This window comes from Plecotus auritus, assembly GCF_963455305.1.
Source record: "Plecotus auritus genome assembly, chromosome: 7".
Lineage (NCBI taxonomy): Eukaryota > Metazoa > Chordata > Mammalia > Chiroptera > Vespertilionidae > Plecotus > Plecotus auritus.
This window is the reverse complement of record NC_137774.1, coordinates 172,629,926-172,648,287: the sequence shown is the minus strand read 5'-3', so window position 1 is coordinate 172,648,287 and position 18,362 is coordinate 172,629,926. Positions and strand designations below refer to the sequence as shown.

At 44.0% G+C, this 18,362-nt stretch overlaps 1 protein-coding gene across 2 annotated transcripts in view; it reads right to left on the bottom strand.

Annotated features, from left to right (window-relative positions):
- The window catches only part of RANBP3L (RAN binding protein 3 like), a 45,659-nt gene extending 29,510 nt beyond the window's left edge, over positions 1 to 16,149 (bottom strand). Inside the window, exon 1 of one of the 2 annotated variants that reach the window (XM_080679059.1) lies at positions 15,377 to 16,149. In XM_080679059.1, the coding sequence (XP_080535185.1) occupies positions 15,377 to 15,467 (91 nt within the window). In that variant the 5' untranslated portion in view covers positions 15,468 to 16,149. The remainder of the gene's footprint in view (positions 1 to 15,376) is intronic. The other variant, XM_080679060.1, reaches the window with a different exon arrangement.
- Between the last annotated feature and the right edge of the window lie 2,213 nt (positions 16,150 to 18,362).

Sequence of the window (18,362 nt, the reverse complement as noted above, 5' to 3'; positions counted from 1 at the left end):
TACTAAGAAATGTTTTTAATATTTAGACTAAGAATCAGTGTTAGTGTTATAAAGTAGCTAAAGTTTGTCCTCAGCCAAACCAACCTTATTAATCGTTTATATTTTCCTATTTTAGGTAGGACAATGCAGAGAAACTCATTGACTCTAGGGTATAAGTGGGTGATCACAGCTTTAAATATCAGCCCTCCAGAATTCTCAGGGAAAAGTACATGGTTCTTAAGAGCTTGGGCTCTGGAGTTAGGTGGGCATGTGTTCAAATACACGTTTCACTGCTAATTGGCTTTAGGAAACGGAATATGTCTGTACCTGTTTCCTCATCTGAAAAAAGAAAGAGTATGACAGTACTTACCTCACAGAGTTCATGTGAAGATTAAATGGATTTTTAGATCTAATTATAAGATTTTAATAAAACAAAAAAGCCTCAGAAAAGAATAGTAAGCCCTAATCGGTTTGGCTCAGTGGATAAAGCATTGGCCTGCGGACTGAAGAGTCCCAGGTTCAATTCCGGTCAAGGGCATGTACCTTGGTTGCATGCACATCCCCAGTGGGATGTGTGCAGGAGGCAGTTGATCGATGTTTCTCTCTCATGATGTTTCTCTCTCATCGATGTTTCTAACTTTCTATCCCTCTCCCTTCCTCTCTGTAAAAAATCAATAAAATATATATTTTTTTAAAAAAAAAGAAGAGTAAATATGTGGCATGCCACCAACCCCCATTTCAAAGCTCATAACCGACATGGCTAACTGATGACACACTTTCTTGAGGAGCCCAAATATGAGCTCAGACCTGTGCTCACGATGGGCTTCCAGAAGCCATTACCAACATTCCGCGCTGCCATACAGGCTGAGGTCACCGGGCATCCCTAGGCTGCATAAATAACCTCTAGCCGAGGCATTTCAAGGAACTACCACACCTTTTAGATGCCAGAAAGGGGTTCTCCAGTTCCCCACAATGTTATCCACGAGAGAGTGTCATGAACTCCACCAGACTACCCTTTGCTGAGCTCCTGGAGCCACGAGAAGCTGGGTGCCTTCTTTCAGCCCAGTGACGTGCACTATTCACTCCTGATGCAAGTGCTACTGCCCTGTCCGCCCTGGGGGCCAAGTGAGTCCCAGCGCGAAACATTCAGTAGCACACTGGCAATCCCATCCACACGAGACTATAGCTCAAGTCTTCGTTCTTCCTCAAACAAGCCCCTTTCCAGCAATTACTTTAGATGTAAGAAAGGAGCTCGCTAGTGACTTGGAAAGGAAACTGTCTTTGTGAATGTACAGGGGAATACTTCTGAATCCCAGCAATGAATGGATCTTTTCTCAACTGGACTTGGGTAGTCATTCTTAAAATAGCATGACTTGGCCTCAGCCAAGACAAACTACATCACTTTCCTCCTATCAAAACATTCAGCTAAACACGGGCAAAAGCGATCTTTAATGGCAGCATTAAGGAGGAAATCCCAAAGGGTTACTCGCAGCTTGGAAGGCGTATGGTAAAGTAAGAAGGCCCCTTTTATTCATTAATTCAACCAATATTTATTGCACATCTTTTCTGTGTGCCAGCCACTGTGTTAGGACCCAGGCACACATTGTCTGATTGAAGGTACATTAGCCTCAGGCACCGCCTGCTCTGCCTGACACAGCCCAGCACATTGGTTAGAAAGCAGATAATCTCCTACCCTCCACTTCCATCTAAAGTTTCTCCCTCTCTCCCAAGCATTTCTCTGGCCTCCAAGACAAAGACAAAGTAAGCATTGATCAAGCCCTTGGGTTCACATCAGCTTTCACACCTGACCCAGTAGGAAAAACCTATATAATAAAAGGCTAATATGCAAATTGTCCCCTCGAGAGTTTGACCAACCCTGAGTTCGACTGCTCGCTATGACGTGCGCTGACCACCAGGGGGCAGCACAGAACGAAGGAAAGCCCTGGCCTAGAGCTGGCAGCTGGGGGAAGGAAGGCCCTGATCAGCCCTGATTGCTAGCCAGGCTTAGGGACCCTACCCATGCACTGGGCCTCTAGTTTGAAAATAAAAGCAAAGTCCTTGAAATTATATTTTTTAAACGGTATCCTTTATTATTTATAATGTATTTATTACTCAAGCCATTTATCTAACAAATATGTAGTGACGGATGACTGTGGATGAGATTGTCTGCAAGGTGAGAGAGAGGAGAGCGGTACCAGAGGAGGCTGAAGACCAGGTTGGAGCTTTGGGAAGCCTGTAGGCTGAGCCAGGAGTTCTGTTTTCATTCAGAGAAAAAATGGGAAGCCAGTAAGAGATTTTACGCTGTGGAGTGATTCACTGGGATGTGCATTTGTTTTTTTAAGATCACTCTGCCTGCTGTGTGGAAAGGGGGCTGGCGGGGGAAGGACTGAGAGAGAGGAAGTAATTAAGAGGCTAGGCTAAATTCCAGGAGAGAGCTGGCTAGTTGCTCTTTGCTTCTTTGATCATCTTGCATCTATGATGTTTTGAGGCAAATGGAATAATTAAAAGTTTAAAATACAGTCTTCTGTTAAAAGGGATGAAGATGAGAGAATGGGGAGGAGAAACTTAAAAACTTAAGGATTAATTTTGATGTTTTGCCTGTCTTAAGGTTCATGTAACATTTAATGAATCCCAATATTCCTGGTTGTTTTTTAAACTACTCATTACAAGAAAAGTGCTCATTCATCCTTCAAATATACTTAAGGGCCTGTTATATACAAGAAAGGACACAGTGCACTAGTGATATACCTCAACCTCCGTTCACCTGTCATTCTGCTCCACAATGGAAGCACGCAGTGGGCTAAGGGCTTTTACCCATCATCGTGTCTACGTTAATTAATTGCTTTGTGAATTAAATATGCTTTCTACCGTATTTACAGATGCTTACCGTATTTACAGGTGGGGGAACGAAGGCCCTAAGAGACTTGCTCAAAGTCATGCCACTACTAAGTGGCAAAGCCTTTAATTAAACCCAGGCTCCTCCTACAAATTATTGCTCTTAACTCCCACCTGTCATACTGTGATATCCGATAGAACTTCACCTGTAAAATATCATGTTCTAAATGTGTAATATGTACACTGTTGGCACCAAGAAGAGAGAGAGCAAAGGAACGGGCAAGGAGAAGACTGCTGGGTTTTCCTCCAGAAAATCTTGTAGAACCATTTGATCCTTCAAACCATATGAATATGTAGAATTAAAAAACTTTTTAAAAATAATTCCTTCCTACTACAGTGTCAGACACCCATAATTAAAGGACAAATCTCAAGCTCCTTGCCCAAAATAGACTTCTTATTGAGTTGCACTGCCTAGCAGGCAGGCATCCACTATCTTCTTTCTTGGAAGATTCCAGAATGATGGAAATATCTATCTATAATATAGATTCTATATAAAAGCCTAAGTGACAGAATGACTGAATGACTGAACAACCGGTTGCTATACGCGCACTGACCACCAGGAGGCAGATGCTCAATGCAGGAGCTGCCCCCTGGTAGTCAGTGCGCTCCCACGGCCAACCCCCCATGGCCAACCAACCTCCTGAAGTCCCTCCCCCCCAGACTGGGCAAGATGGCCCGATCGCCCAATCATCGGCCAGGCTGAGGGACCCCTCCCAGGCACGAATTCATACACCGGGCCTCTCGTATGGAAATAAAGGTGTGAACAAGATGGATTCACTGAGTTTGGGATGCACATTTGAGAGGCATCTTATGTCCTTGCCCTTCACCTTTATTCCAAGTACTCCTCCAAGTCTCCAGACAAGAATCCAGCTAGAAACTTCTGCAGGTATGTAAGAGCTCAGTTCTTCAGGATTCTAAAGTGTGAACAGTAAATGTAAATTTCCTTTTCCCCCTATTCTCACATGTTCTACAATTGCCCCAAATTTGGAGTGGGTGGTAAGGTCTTGTCCCTCTATTTTATTGGCACTCGGTCTCTGACAAACAACCCAATTTCATCCAGGAAAGTAACTGCAGGGTTTTCTTGAGGAATCATCTCAATGGAGGAGGTTTGAAAGGATCTACTGAGCCAAAAGCAGATCCAGAAAAGAGGCGGGGCCTGAGACAACAGACACCTTTGGCTCAGAGTCCCCGTGGGAGTGGAGTGTGCAGCTCTGGGGGGCCCAGGTTTCTGCTCCCCAGCTTCTCCGACCTGGAGCCCTGCAAAGTGCTTGCTGCCGCTTTTGTCGTTTAGGGGAGGTGAAAGCCAAGTTCCACACGCTGGAAAGGACCAGGCTGTGCCAGCCACAGCCAAAATGGTGGTGGAGCAGTCTTGGCAGGGAAGAGGTAATGGCAACCCCTCCACAGAGGGCGGGGCCGCCAAATGGGTCGCCGCCCTCTGCTCCCAGCACTGGACTCGTCCACTTGGGCTGCGGCCTGGCCCCATCTCGCTCTCCCTGGGCCTTCCCGTGGTCTCGGCTGCTTCCTCTTCCCTAATTGTTTCTCCTTGTGCACCGTCTCACCCCAGGCTCCATTACTGCCCTTATACCCCTGACCTCTCCCCACTCCTTCACCTGTGTCCAGCTCTCGGTCAAAGCATGGATTTTTGGAGCTCTGGCGTCAGAGTCCTAGAGCTGTGCTAAAAGAAAAAAATTACCCAGGCCTCAGTCTTTTCCATCCCGCTCTGTATGTATTTGTTAAAGGGTGATTATGGCTGAAACAATCTGAGCATGTGAGGGTCCCTGGTCGAGCTGCCTCTTCAAACCTTTTTGGAATAAAGCGGAATATCTATCTACCTATCTCTCTCTCTATCCATCTGTCTCCCACATAGACACATATCTCTCTCTATCCAGACATATACACCTATATGCACATGTACATATACATACATGCACACACACACAGCACCATGTCAAACTACAGGTTGCACAGAAGACACTGAATAAAAGTGAGGTGCCTTTCCCTCGTCCGCCCCAGTCCTATGCCATATGCCGACACCCTGTGACTCTCGTCAACTCTGGAAGAAATGCCTTATTGCTCCTCAGAGGTCTTTCTCTTTCCTTTCACTCATCACCCTATTCTTCCCACTAGCTGTCTTCTCACTTCCCCTGAGCTCCTGTTCTCTTCTTCTTTTCGTTTGTTTTAAATATCAGGACGTTTCTGAATTCAGGCTATGGCCCATAAATAGCTGCAGAGATCCTTGCTCTCCAAGTGTGGTCCAGACAGAGCAGCAACACTGACTGGGAGCTTGTTAGAAATGCAGACTCCTGGGCCCCGCCCAGACCTACTGATGCAGAAGCTGCATTTACAGGATCCCCAGGTGACCTGCAGACATATCTGAGAAGCAGTCCCTGGAGCAACCCCAGGTTTCTGTCCACGGAGACCAGGATTAGGAAGATGGCAGTGGGGACTCCTGGAGTTAGTGACTAAACCTCCAGATGTTATTAATGAGGAAATAGTTGCTACTCAAACCCCACACTATGATTATTATGACTCAATGAAAGGTGAAGTCAAGGGTTACTCTGAAGACTTAAAAAGAAATATTTGTAGGAAGGATGTTGAAATATGAAATTGGTATGGAAATCAATCATTCAGATATCCTGTGAAGCCATAAATGATTTCCTCTGTAATGCAAAAGTTGGTTTTCATAGTATGTCTGAAATCTGACTTTTTCCCCCAAAAGTGTTTAGCAAATATCTCTGCTTGAGATTATTACTAGTAAATGTTAGTTCAAATGGTCATTCCTGCAAAGCAAACACTTAGCCTGGAAACCTAAGCTACATCAAAAACATTTGTTGTAGAACTCCGAATCTTTAATAAGAACTTGAAGCATCTAAGTCTCAACTGTGATACCTTCTGTAGAAAATACCAACACATCACAGCAGGTGAGGAGGCACGAAGTATCTGAATCACAGTCTTGATTTTTTGAAAAAAGAACAGACAAATATCAAAACTATGTGAAAATGTTCTAAGACAATTTTAAGAAAGGGCAAACTGCAGCCCCGAAAATATAGAAGGAATCCGGGTCAATTCATGAAGGAGCCACAAACATGAAATGTTCTGCACTTAGTTCTCACCAATACGGAGGAGCTCTGTCAAACTGCAAAAGAAATGACATAAACAAGTTACCCACCAAAATATAAGAAGGAGGTCTTTGCAGAAAGAGGGGGTAGGGCCACAGGGACAGGATTCACTGTGACGGGACAATCATGCTAGTTTATGAGACACTCTGTCCTGAGCACGAGGTAAAATAACAGCACCCTGGAGGGAAGCAGGCGGTTCGCCCAGGAAGTTTCCAGGCTGCCTCACGAAGCGCCAGTTCAATGTGAGACACAAGATGAATGGCCCCTGCTGGGCTGCCTCCAGTCCTGGCCATCCCTGCGTCAGCTATCAGCAGTTTGTGTACAAGCGTGTTGTGAAAAACACGACATGTGAAGTAAAAGGGGAAAACCACTTGACCTTTTTAATCCAATTCTAAATGTTTTGAACTGCTTTAAGTTTTCATTAGAAATAAAACAAACTGCCAATTCTAAGAAATCTGGCATTTCTACGTTGTGTGTGTGTGTGTGTGTGTGTGTGTGTGTGTGTGTGTGTGTGTTTAAAAAATACATAGAGTTTCATTGATTTTAGAAAGGAAGGGAGAGGAAGAAAGAGAAACATCAATGATGAGAGAGAATCATTGATCAGTTGCCTCCTGCATGCCCCGCAATGGGGATCAAGCCCCCAACCCAGGAACGTGCCCTGACAGGGAACTGAACCGAGACCTCCTGGTTCATAGGCAGATGCTCAACCTCTGAGCCACGCCGGCCGGGCAGGCATTTCTAGCTTTGACTCCATGGTCTGGACCAGCCTGGCAGAGCTGTGACCCAGGCTGTGGGAGTCGTCCTGAACTTTTGTTTTGCCATGTGTAAACACTTCAAGGTGCTTCACTCACTCTTGCCGTTTTCTCTTCATATTCTGACTCTAAAGAAGTTTGTTCGAGAATGTCCGCAGGCCAATGACATGATGAGTCTAGCAACTGAAGATCTCCTTGTCAATGTTTATCCAGCCCCAGGCAAAAATAGCTCAGAAGAATGTGTTCCTTTGGACAGGGCACACCCACTTCTCCATAAGCTGACGGTGTACTAGGTCTGTCTATAAACACAGCTACTGTGTGCTGCTGTGTAGTTACCGGCCATCTGAGATTACTGGACGATGTTTAGTGGCAGCACTTGTGGGCTCCCTGGATGCCATAGAGAGTGGTTTTGCTCTTTCTCTACAGTTTCCTTCATGCATGCCCACGGGGTGATAAAGATGTGCTTGGTCAAGTTGGTACCATTTATTTCATTTGCCAGCATTTATAAATCACGCATTTTCCCCTCAGAAGAACTTGCAATGTGAAAATGCTTCCACCTATTGGACGTGGGTCTCCCCACTTTGCTGGAGGAGGAGGAAACGGATGCATAGTCTAGGTTTCAGGGCACGCTGAAGATCATTATTGAGCAGGTACACGCACAGGTTTAACATGGTATGTCAGAGTCCAATTTTCTTGTGTTTTTGTACTGCTAAAGTTAAGGAGGCGATTTTGACACAAAATATCATGTTAGAAAGAATTCCAGCCGTGGGCAAACTACGGCCCGCGGGCCGGATCCGGCCCGTTCGGCTGTTCTATCCGGCCCGCGGAGCCGAAAAAGCGGAGGGTTCTCTTGCTCTCCCCTGCGCTCCTTTACTTTGAATTTATATTAGTTCACACAAACACTCCATCCATGCTTTTGTTCCGGCCCTCCGGTCTAGTTTAAGAACCCATTGTGGCCCTCGAGTCAAAAAGTTTGCCCACCCCTGTAATTAGACCAATCTTCACAAAGACTATTCCCAAGTCAGTGTGGCCGAAGCAGAGCTCCGTGTATGGAATTCAGATCCATGAAGCACATTGTTTTTCAGTTCCTGCCTAGATTCCGAGGACACGGGCTAGATGGAGAGGCTTGATAGCAAAGACTCCCAACTCCAAATCTCGTTTCCTCCAACCCGTTCCCCTCTGTCCTGAGCCTTTGAGCAAGCAGGAGAAAAGGCTCCTGGTTTTCCCATTTCCATGGGAATAAGTGGATGCTACTCTCCTGAGAACAAGACGTGGGAGGCAAACGCAGGAAGCAAGGAGAGAGCTGCCCCCAAGGCCGGCACTTGGACCTCATTCTCCTCCTGGGACCGTGCAGAAGCCGGCAGCCTGGCTTTCATCTCCACCGAGAAGCCCTGCTGGGCCCCGGGGCGCAGAACTGCAGCAGGAATGCCGTGTGCCTGTGCGGGTGGTTCTGGGCCCACAGCCTATCGCACTGATGTAGAAGCAGTTTGGGAGAAGTCAAGGCCAGGGAGCAATTGGTCAACCTCCCCAGAAACACTTGTCCAGCAGGCCGAAGAAAATCACAGGAGAAAATTATACAGGCTCCTTATCCAATGTGTAATTTCATGTGGCTTGGAAAGTCCTCAAGAAAACTGAACACCATCCTTTATGTTTATCCATTTCCTTTCTTTGCAGCTTTCATAATCGTTGAGGTGTTATAAGTCAAGACGAAAGGTGAGAGGAGATGCTGTAACTATGCGAGGTCTTCTTTTTAAAGAGTTTGTTTTTGTTGCGGGAAAATATACCTAACATAAAGTTTAGCATTTTAATGTATAGTTCAGTGACATTAGTATATTCACACTGATGTGTGAATGAATGCCACCATCCATTTCGAGAACTTTTTCATCATCCCAAACTGAAACCCTGTGCCCATTAAACACTACTAACTCCGGTGCCACTGCCTCAGCTCTTGGTGAGCACTGTTCTACTTTCTGACAATCCTGGGTCCCTCATCTGATAAATGGATTTAATCCTGGGTCCCTCATCTGGGTGGAATCATTCAATATTTGTCTTCGGGTGTCTGACTTATTTAACTTAGCATAAAGTTTTCAAGGTTCATCCATGTTGCAGCATATATCAGAATTTCATTCCTTGTTAAGGTTGAGTAATAGTCTACTGAATGTATATACCACATGTTGGACATTTTATTAAAAATCAGCTTTTCCTCACTTGCCTCCTCCTCCTTTCTTTGCTTCCATTTGGCCCCGTATTTCTCTCTAACACCACCTTTCTTGCCTCCCTACACATTCTTCCTCTCTCTACTCTTCCCTTTCTCCTTTCTCCCTCCCTTATATACTAGTCATTTTCTCTACATGATTAATATTAGGATCATTATACACCAAGTAAATCTTCTTTTATGAGTATTTTTAAATGAGGAGAAACTCAAGGTTATCTAGTTTTAATTTTCAAAGACCATTTAAAATATTTTTAATCATGATGGCCCTTATGTCATAATATTCTTAGGTAGATGTAGATGGACGTGTAGTCTGAGATGCCTGCATGAACTATTAACTTCGAGTAGGGTACTTCTCTACTCTGTGTCAGGTTTCGGATATGTAAAATCAGCTGCACTGTGTGATCTTTGAAGCCCTAACATTCAGGGACTTATGAATAACAATCGCTTGGATGAACTTTTGGGGAAGAAAATATTGATTTATTTAGTAAACATTAATTGCCTGCTGTGAGCAAAGTAATGGACAATAACAACATTGCGAGTTTAAGCCTCAACATGTGAGAAATGTTCACAAAGCTAGAAGGAAATTTGGCTCCTCTATTACGGTGTTTTTTTTGAAGATTTTTTTTTCTTGTTTTTTGTTTGTGTTTTTTGTTTGTTTTGTTTTTTTTGTCATTAAATTTAAGGCTAGTTGTTTTCTACAAGTCCCTCTAAACCTATTTCACTTCAACCGACTATAAGACAATCACTTCTGCTGATTAACTTTAGCTTATTCAATTTTCAAAAAGAAAAAAAAATAGCAACACCAGAACTGGAATCCGTACTTGAGAATGAAGCACCTTGTAACAAAATTGGTCTTGTTAATCAAACAGAGCCTCGTCATCTAGAGTGCTAGTGTGTGTCTGACCCATGCCCAGCTTACAAACACATACATGCACATGAATTTTTATCTGTCACTTAATTTCTTTGCATACAACTCAAGTTTCACACATTCAAAGTCTCTTTCCAACATTCAAAGACTTTCTCTTTATTCTTGTCTCTATAGATGGCAACATCCCTCCTTGTTACGAATTACCTCTTTTCTCACAAGAGAGGATTTGGCACCAATGACTGAGATCAGACATCACATAGGTCTGAAGTATGGTTTTGGATCCCTACTCCACAGCGATGATCAAGTTATTGCGCTGTAGTTGCTGGAGGTCTGGTGTTTTTGTTTTTTGTTTTTGATTTGCTGATGGAAGAGAATATGTGCCCTGGGAGCTTTGAGTCCTTTTAGGACCTGAGGACCATCCTACAGTGATACGGGCCACTCACAAAATCTCCTTCTTTTCCCTCCTATTTGAATGTATAGGTCAGGTCCCATCTCCTCAGCTCCAATTTAACCCCTGTCCTCCTCCTGGCTCAACTCACAGATGCACTTTTTACATTCTTTAGGTGTTGCTTTAGTTAGTATCAAAAGATATCTTCAGATTACCATCCCTTCTTGGAAGTTCAGACCTTACCCCTATGACATCTTGCTTGTTTACTATCATCTACAGAGGGTGAGCTATCTGGTCATCAGGTAGAAGGAATGCAGCTTCTTACCCAATACAGGTATTTCCCACATATTGAATCTTGGCTTTGGATATTGTACTAGATTTGCCAGCAGACATGATTAAAAAGCAACTAAGGTATGAAACTTACCTTGCCTAAATGTTAAGATTTCAAGAGGAGTTAATGATTTAAAATAATAGAAGGGCCAGCGCTTTAGTAAGGAGAGTCCTCAGTTTAAATGAAAAGGTGATTTATAACCATGACTATTATTTAGCTCCTTTTGAATCTTAAGTTAGAGATACTGCTTGTTTCCTTGGTCAAAACCCAAACCATCTCTCCAAGGCCATACCAGCCCAGTTCCAAAAGTGCTACATTGCTACCTTTCCCACTCCATGCGGCGTAAGAGATAGAGACTGGGTGGTTACTTACATGTCAATGAAGACAGCTAGCCCAGTAAGCAGGCCACTTGCTCTGGGCTGATGTTTGCACTTATACAGTTTATTTTTGCACCTATTTTTTTAAGCATCAAATACACCCTTTTGGAGACAGTAGGATGTGGTTAGTAGTTTGTATAGAAATGAACCGGTGACTTTAATAACAACACATTTTTAAATGACTGAACCACAAATTAAATTCCATGATCAGCCATCACTCAGGCCCTTTCTAGGTGCTTAGCTGGGCATGTATTTTGTGCCCCCTTCAGAAGGAATGAACATGGGTTAAAGTGCCGACTCTGGTGTCAGGTTCCTAGGGTTAGGATCTTGGCTCAGCTGTGAGGTATTGACATTATCTACTTCATGGGGCTGGTGTACAAAATGAGCTAACACATGAAGAGTGCTTAAGTGTCTGACATATGACAAACTGCTTTGTAAATGTGATTTGTTTATAAGTGACATGTTAGCACTGTGGTGTGGTCACGGTATAAACCTGGTTTGCTGCTCTCAAAGAACTTGTACAACACAGAGGAGGAGACAACACCAACATGAATGAAATAATTATGGGCGAATCATAGAATCATAGTTCTGCAAGGGATTTTATAGGTCTCCCAGTGGCAGTTACCATGAAAGTTGTCTAGAGCATCCTCAATAGATGACCTTCCATAACACAGCATATCAGCAAGGCTAACATGGATGCTATTGCCGGAGCATACCAGCCCAAGGTGTGTGTGTGTTACTCGTGTGCCAGGATCTTGGTCCTTCTTCGCACAGGGTCAACCTCCTGTCTTTATCCCCAAAGTGTGTACACATTTGAGTTCAATTTAGTAATTCATTCCTTCCTACTACTGCGTAGTTTTCCAGTGTATGAGTAGACTACAATTTTCTCATCCATTTTTCACCTGCTTACATATATTTGGGTTGTTTGCATGTTGGCACTCATAGGAATGAAATTTGCTGTGAGCATTCTTGTGCAACTTTTTGTGGACTTATCAGCTTCATTTCTCTTGGGAAAATACCTAAGAGTGGAATTGCTACATCATCGGGTAGGTATAGATTTAATTATATAAGAAACTGTGAAGGTCTTTTCCAAAGTGGTCACACCACTTCACAACAATGAGTAGGAGTTCCAGAACACATACTATCATCGGTATTTTAAATTTTAGCTATCCTAGTGGATGTGAAGTGGTATTTCACCATAGTTTTTATTTTGCATTTCCCTACTAACTAATTAGGTTGAGCATTTTTTATGTGCTTCATGGGCCATTTGTATATCTTCTTTTTGAAATATCTGCCAGATCATTGTAGATGCCATCTCAGATGGGTGTTATGGGAAAATGGATTTACAATGTCATGGAAGAAGCTGTAAGACAGCGATGAGTGGGGAGAGGGACCTACTGGACTTCTGTTCTCAACGGATGTAGCATCTACTACCATAGAGGGTAACGCTGTGTGGACCAGAAACCACAGCTTAGGTGGCTTAGTTCAACCTTCGTACCCACCCAGCATCTGACACAGTGCTTTGCACAGTCATCCTCCCAGTAACTGCTGCAGAATAAGTGACTTTTATCTATAAGAATACCCCAAATACTTCTTTTGTGAGTGACGAGGTAGAAAGAGTTAAATACCTCAGTTAACATAAAACACTTCAGCATAAAGTATGAAGGGTTGGAAAAGATGTAGGTGTTGCTGTGGCTGGTAGCTGTTTGTTAGAGAGTTGTCTTGATGTACCGACCGAGGTTACGGGTTCGATCCCCGGTCAGGACACTTACAAGAATCAACCAATGAATGCATACTAGTAAATAAGTGGAGCAACAAATCAATGTTTCTCTCTCCTCCTCTTCCTCTTTCTCCTCTTCCTCTTTCTCCTCCTCCTCTCTCTAAAAATCAATAAAATTTTATTAAAATTTAATTTAAAAAGAAAAGAAAGAATGCATGTGTTGAACTTGGTCATGCCTCTGAAGAATTAAATGTCAATTAATCATGGTCTGTATGCTAAATAAAAGAGCTGGAACCTTGGGCTGGTTGGGCGGGAGGCCAGAATGCCTCAGTGAATGAATCCACAGCTAGATGACACACTGAAACAAATAGCTTTGCTTCCTTGGACTTTTCTGAATTTTGCATAATAGCAAGGTACGAATATAGCTTAGAGGAAAAATCAGGGCCTCTGCACCCAATGAATACTTTTAAACCCCAAGACAGTAACTGGAACACTATTTCGCAGCCTAGCAAACACTGCCCGGGGTCACTGGTCAACTCAGATGTCTGGTAGCGTTTCTTGGAGCAGTCAGCTGTCAGTCTGGACTGCATCCGTGTGCTTCACAACTCTACGGCTTGTGGTTGATGTGGGCAGGTATTTTGAGACTCGGCTGTGGAAGAAGATGACTGCTTTGAAACATCTAGGCCAAAGCTGCAGTCTGAGAAAGGAGACCAGACTTTCAGTCTTGTTGGTATTTTGGGAAGTATGCCATCATAATGATATTTCCAGGCTGCTCTGAATATGGCCAGGAAGGGAGAGACCGTCAAGACAGCCTGCCTTAAATTAAAACAACAGTGGGACATTATTTTCTACTTGTAAAGTCGGGAAAAAAGCTTTTTAAGCAATACCCAGTTTCCTGGGAATATATTCCTACACAGCTGATTGGAGGGCCATTTGGCCAAAACACACACACACAAAAAAAAGCAAAACATTAAAACTATGCATATTCTTTGACCCCACAATTTCACCTCTAAGAATGTATCCCACGAAAATAATTTTATCTCTGTAATGATTTATCTATTAGTTTATATTAAACAGTGTTGTTTGTAAGAGTAAAAAAATTAGAAATCGATGAACTGTTGAACAGTAGGGAATTGCCCTAAGGAATTCTGCTCCATCCACAGGAAGGAATAGTATACAACTGTTAAAAATAAGGTGGTAGGAGAATATATAAAGATGTGGGCATTTGTTCATGACCTATTGTTAAGTTAAAAAGCAGTTTACAGAGCACATGTACAAAGTCTATTTTTGTTTAAAAATCACACAGTACAATAATCTGTACATTTGCATAGAAGAAAAGGTTAGAAGACTATACATTCAAATGTTAATAGCAACCATCTTTGGGTGGTAATTTTTACAGATGATTCTTACCATCTCCTTTATGCTCCCCCCAGCATATCTTATATAACAAATATTATATCAGCAGTTGGGGGAAGGTAGCTTTAAATATTTCAAGCACACAAAAAACCCTATGCTGAATTAGGATTGTCTACTGATAGGGGAGCGAGAAGGTTTGAGTTCTGTGCTTAAACCCGGACACATACCAGGACTTTATGTTCTAAAGCAGTTAGTTCAAAATAACTTACATGAGCCCTGATGGCACAGAATGGTCTTAAGAGTTTTCTCTGTTTCCATTTAACGTGAAGTATTTTCTACCCCCGCTATGCTCAGCCTTATACAGCACGCAGCCCACATTCAGGGAGGCGGCTTGACGTGGTCACACAAATCCTAGCACACAGATGCCACCTTGGGAAGGGGGGGGGGGGGTTTCAGTCCTTTAGCCAACACTCCCCATGTCACTGAAATCCCAAGCTGTGTCTTTGGAAAAATAAATAGAGAGCTTGTAGCCTAGACTGACCCATAGCCAGATCCATCGCAGGTTATTGAGGAGAAGTTATAAATGTCTGGGGGAAATCCTTCATCTGGGGGACGGGGTATGTCATCTGTGACAGCACCCGGACTTTTCCACAGTGTCCTTTGCTGTCCCGGACAGAACGGACTGGCGGGATCATCAATCGCCTTCCATGGACTGATCCAGCTGTCTGGACAGTGGACTTGAAACTTTAAAAAGCCTGAGGGAGGTAGCGGGCTTAGTCTGAACGAGTGCCCACGGGGTGAAACGTGACCCTTTGCCCTGCCCAACTCCAGCTGTTCCTGGACCGGGAAAGGGAAAGAGCCAAGAATATACTTCTTTTGCCCACAAAGGAATACGGCAGAGAGCCAGACAAAATTAAGCTTAAACTCGAAGTCAGAAGTGCACGATCCGTAGTAGGACAGGGGAGAGTCCCAGGCGAACTCACAGCCACTCTCAGCACCACCCCCGCCCCCCGCATGCAGCGGATCCAGTCTCGCCCGCATGGGTGTTTTCAATTACACAACATCAGGCAAGCTCCAGAAAAATGAGAGTGGCCGGACATTTAGAGCTCCAGAATGACAGCTCCAAGAAACGTGCCTGTCTATAGTCTCCCAGAGTCCCTTAAAAACCAACAGTGAATCCAAGTGAACCCACCTTATGCATCACTATTAGGACTATTCTCAGAGTTTAAACATGGAAGACTGCCAAGCATTTTACAACCAGAGATTCCCCAGGCACTTCTCCAAACCTCCCCCGCCCCATACACACACACACTCTTTCAGGAATCAAATGGCCAGGAGCTCACAGAACACACAACTCGTTAACCTGCCGGACTCACCTCGCTGCTGCGTGTCCTCCGGGAGCCTCAGTCTGCAGGTGTGCAAACCGCAGAGCAGGTGGCTGCTGCCTCCTCTGTGCACAGCAGACATGGTCCTGGCGGGATCACTAGGGCTCCAGGGTCACTAGGGCATCCCCTTCCCCGGGCCAGTCCCCTACACTGGTCTTCCCAGGACACCCAGAACCACAGAGGTAGGCGCGGATCCTGCCCTTGCGTGTAAAACATTTACTTCTCTAATACATGTCCAAGGGTTTCCTAGTCGTGATTCTGAAAATCAACATTCCCCACTATAACTGCCCCCACATAAAAAGATGCCAATGCACTTGGATAAAAATACAAAATTCTTCTTTCATTTCAAAGCATATTGAAAAATTTCCTCCTTAAAGTGTAAAATCCATCCTACACAGTAACTATTTCCAACAGATGACCGTCTGGGCCTTTTTGATTCCTTCTGCTGACATGAAATCTAATGCCCCGGGTATTCAGAGAGGGCTGCTAAGAGAGTAATTGCACACAAGAAGACAAAAGTGCAGCCGAGTTAAGCCAAGTGATTTCTAAGCCGGTCAGAGTTGCCCTCTGGGACAGCGGACCGTGAAGGGTTCTTAAGGGAGGCTGGGAGGAGGAGGAGCCGTGGGCTGGCTGATTAGCATAAAGACGCAGGCAAGACCCAGCCGTGGAGCTGCTGGGAGTAATAGTGACCGAAGCAGGGATTCTAGAAAGATGCCCTGACATTCAGTACCCACATCGCTGCCTTCTGCCGCTTTGTCTGCAATGAAAACAAAAACTCAACGCAGGGGCTTATGCGGCCTGGAGATTCGTCTGTGCATCCGAGATCTGAAGGGTGGGCCTGGAACTAAGAATGAGCTCATGGAAATGTACTGCTGGGGACGCTCAGTTTCTGTAAACAGCCTCCCGTCTTCAGAGATGGGCAGTCGTAGAGAGACCAGCTGCCAAGGTAACTATTTGGAGTTCTGCAAGAAAAATAAGCACACAAACCATGATCTTTCCAGAAATCTAGCCCCGTTCGCCCTTAGATTCTCTATTGCTACTTCTAGGTCATAAGACAAAGCTGCTTCCAGGGTGTGTGTGTGTGTGTGTGTGTGTGTTTGTGTGTGCGCTGAAAAAGCATATCTCACTGAAATGCTAAAAGTTGTTCATATTTCATTGAAATAATAGTGGATTCATTCATGTTTTAAAATAATCCCAAGCACCTTTCATTTAACTTGGGAGCTGGCTGCCTCTGAAGTTCTAATGAATGCTGGTAGACCCTGCCCTTCAAGATTCACAGCGCTTCGTGGACTCAGAAAGGAAGCGGTGGCAAGAATAAAGGAGAAAGGCGGCGCTGTTCAGCCGTAATGTCTGGGTCCTGCCGTTTCCTTGCATATTTGGAAATGGGTGCTGCACTTGACACCCTAACTAGGAATGTACCTCCTCGTCTGATCGGTGGGCACCCTCCTTTTACTCCGGGGCGTTAACCATTTCCCAGGTGTACTCTGAGCTAGGAGAACTCCTAGGAAATATGTGATTGCTCTTCCACAACATTTTTAGTGATTTATTAAACTGCCTTTATTATTTTAATGGTCTGTCTCTAGCAGTTTAAGGCCCCTCGCGGTGGAACAGGCTGTAGAAGTCTGTGGCTCCTTTGAAAGAGATTCCTGTGACTGGAGAACCACAGCCCCTGCTTTCAGTGGCTGGGGTTGGGCTCCTGCTTCACAGAGGTCCCGGTGGAAGGCCGAGGCATTTTCTCCCCGAATGGGACACAGCTACCAATAGTCTATTCAACTGTGGGCCTCGCTAATGAGCCTACTGCTATGCAGGTAAAGCACATAACCCACAAAGCTGTAAGCCAGGCCTTGAGAGACATGGATTAAAGGGTTCTATGAGAATTTTTACATGTCTGTGAATTGATAGAGAGAATACCGCACCATAAGCCTCGTGCACCCATCCCTTGGACTCAATCATCATCGACTCACGGGACAATGTGGTTTTGAATCAATGTGGTTTCATCACAGTCACTTTCCCCTCACTTCACCCTTGGCATTGAAGCATCCCAGACATCATTACATTCTCAATATGTAATTCTAAAACGCAAGCACTTTGAAAAACAGGACCACGCTAAAATCGTCATCTTTTAAATCTTTAAGCATGATTCCTTAATGCTATTAAATATCCAGCTGGTGTTATTTTTCTGATGCCTCATAATTTTTCTTTTTAATTTTTGCATTCTGTTCAAATTGGGATCCAAAGGTTCACACATTGTATCTGGTTGATCACTCTTAAGTCTTTTTCACTCTGTACATTCCTCTCTGGGAAAAAAAAAATGTTGCTTAAGGATTAATATCTACATGTACCCTAATTTGTGTCTGATTTTCCAAAGATGCCTCATTTTCTTTCTCACCCAAGGATGTAAAGCTAGGGGGAAGGAAAGGAAATGGAATGGTAAGACCACAGAGGCCAAAACAGCCAGCTTCCTGGCACTCCTATCGCTGCACTGTGTGACCCAGAACCAGGTACTTAGCATCTCTCAGGGTTATGTCTTCCTTTGTCAAATGAAACACATGTTTGGTAAGCAATGAGAGAAGTCACTCAACACTCATTCCATGAATATGAAGACCTGGGAAAGGAAAGACTATTCTGTTTTGTCATTGGCTAGAGACTGAGGAGAAAGATACAGATTTAAAACTAAAAATCTAAGTAAGATTTGGGAGTGTATTAGAAAATCTAGGCCCTCAATTCTCAAATCTGGCTGAGTACTGGACTTACGCTGGGAACAGAGTCAAGATAGAGATTCCTGAGACCCCACTGCACAGTCTGAGGCCTGAACTGTATACATTCTTTCCTTTTAAAACTTAACTCCCCCTCCCCTAAGATTTATCGATATAGAATTGATGGGCGCAGTGTTGATTTGATACATTTGCATTGCAAGATGATCACCACCATAGCGTTCACTACCCTCCCCTTCCCATCACATGGTTACCATTTCTTT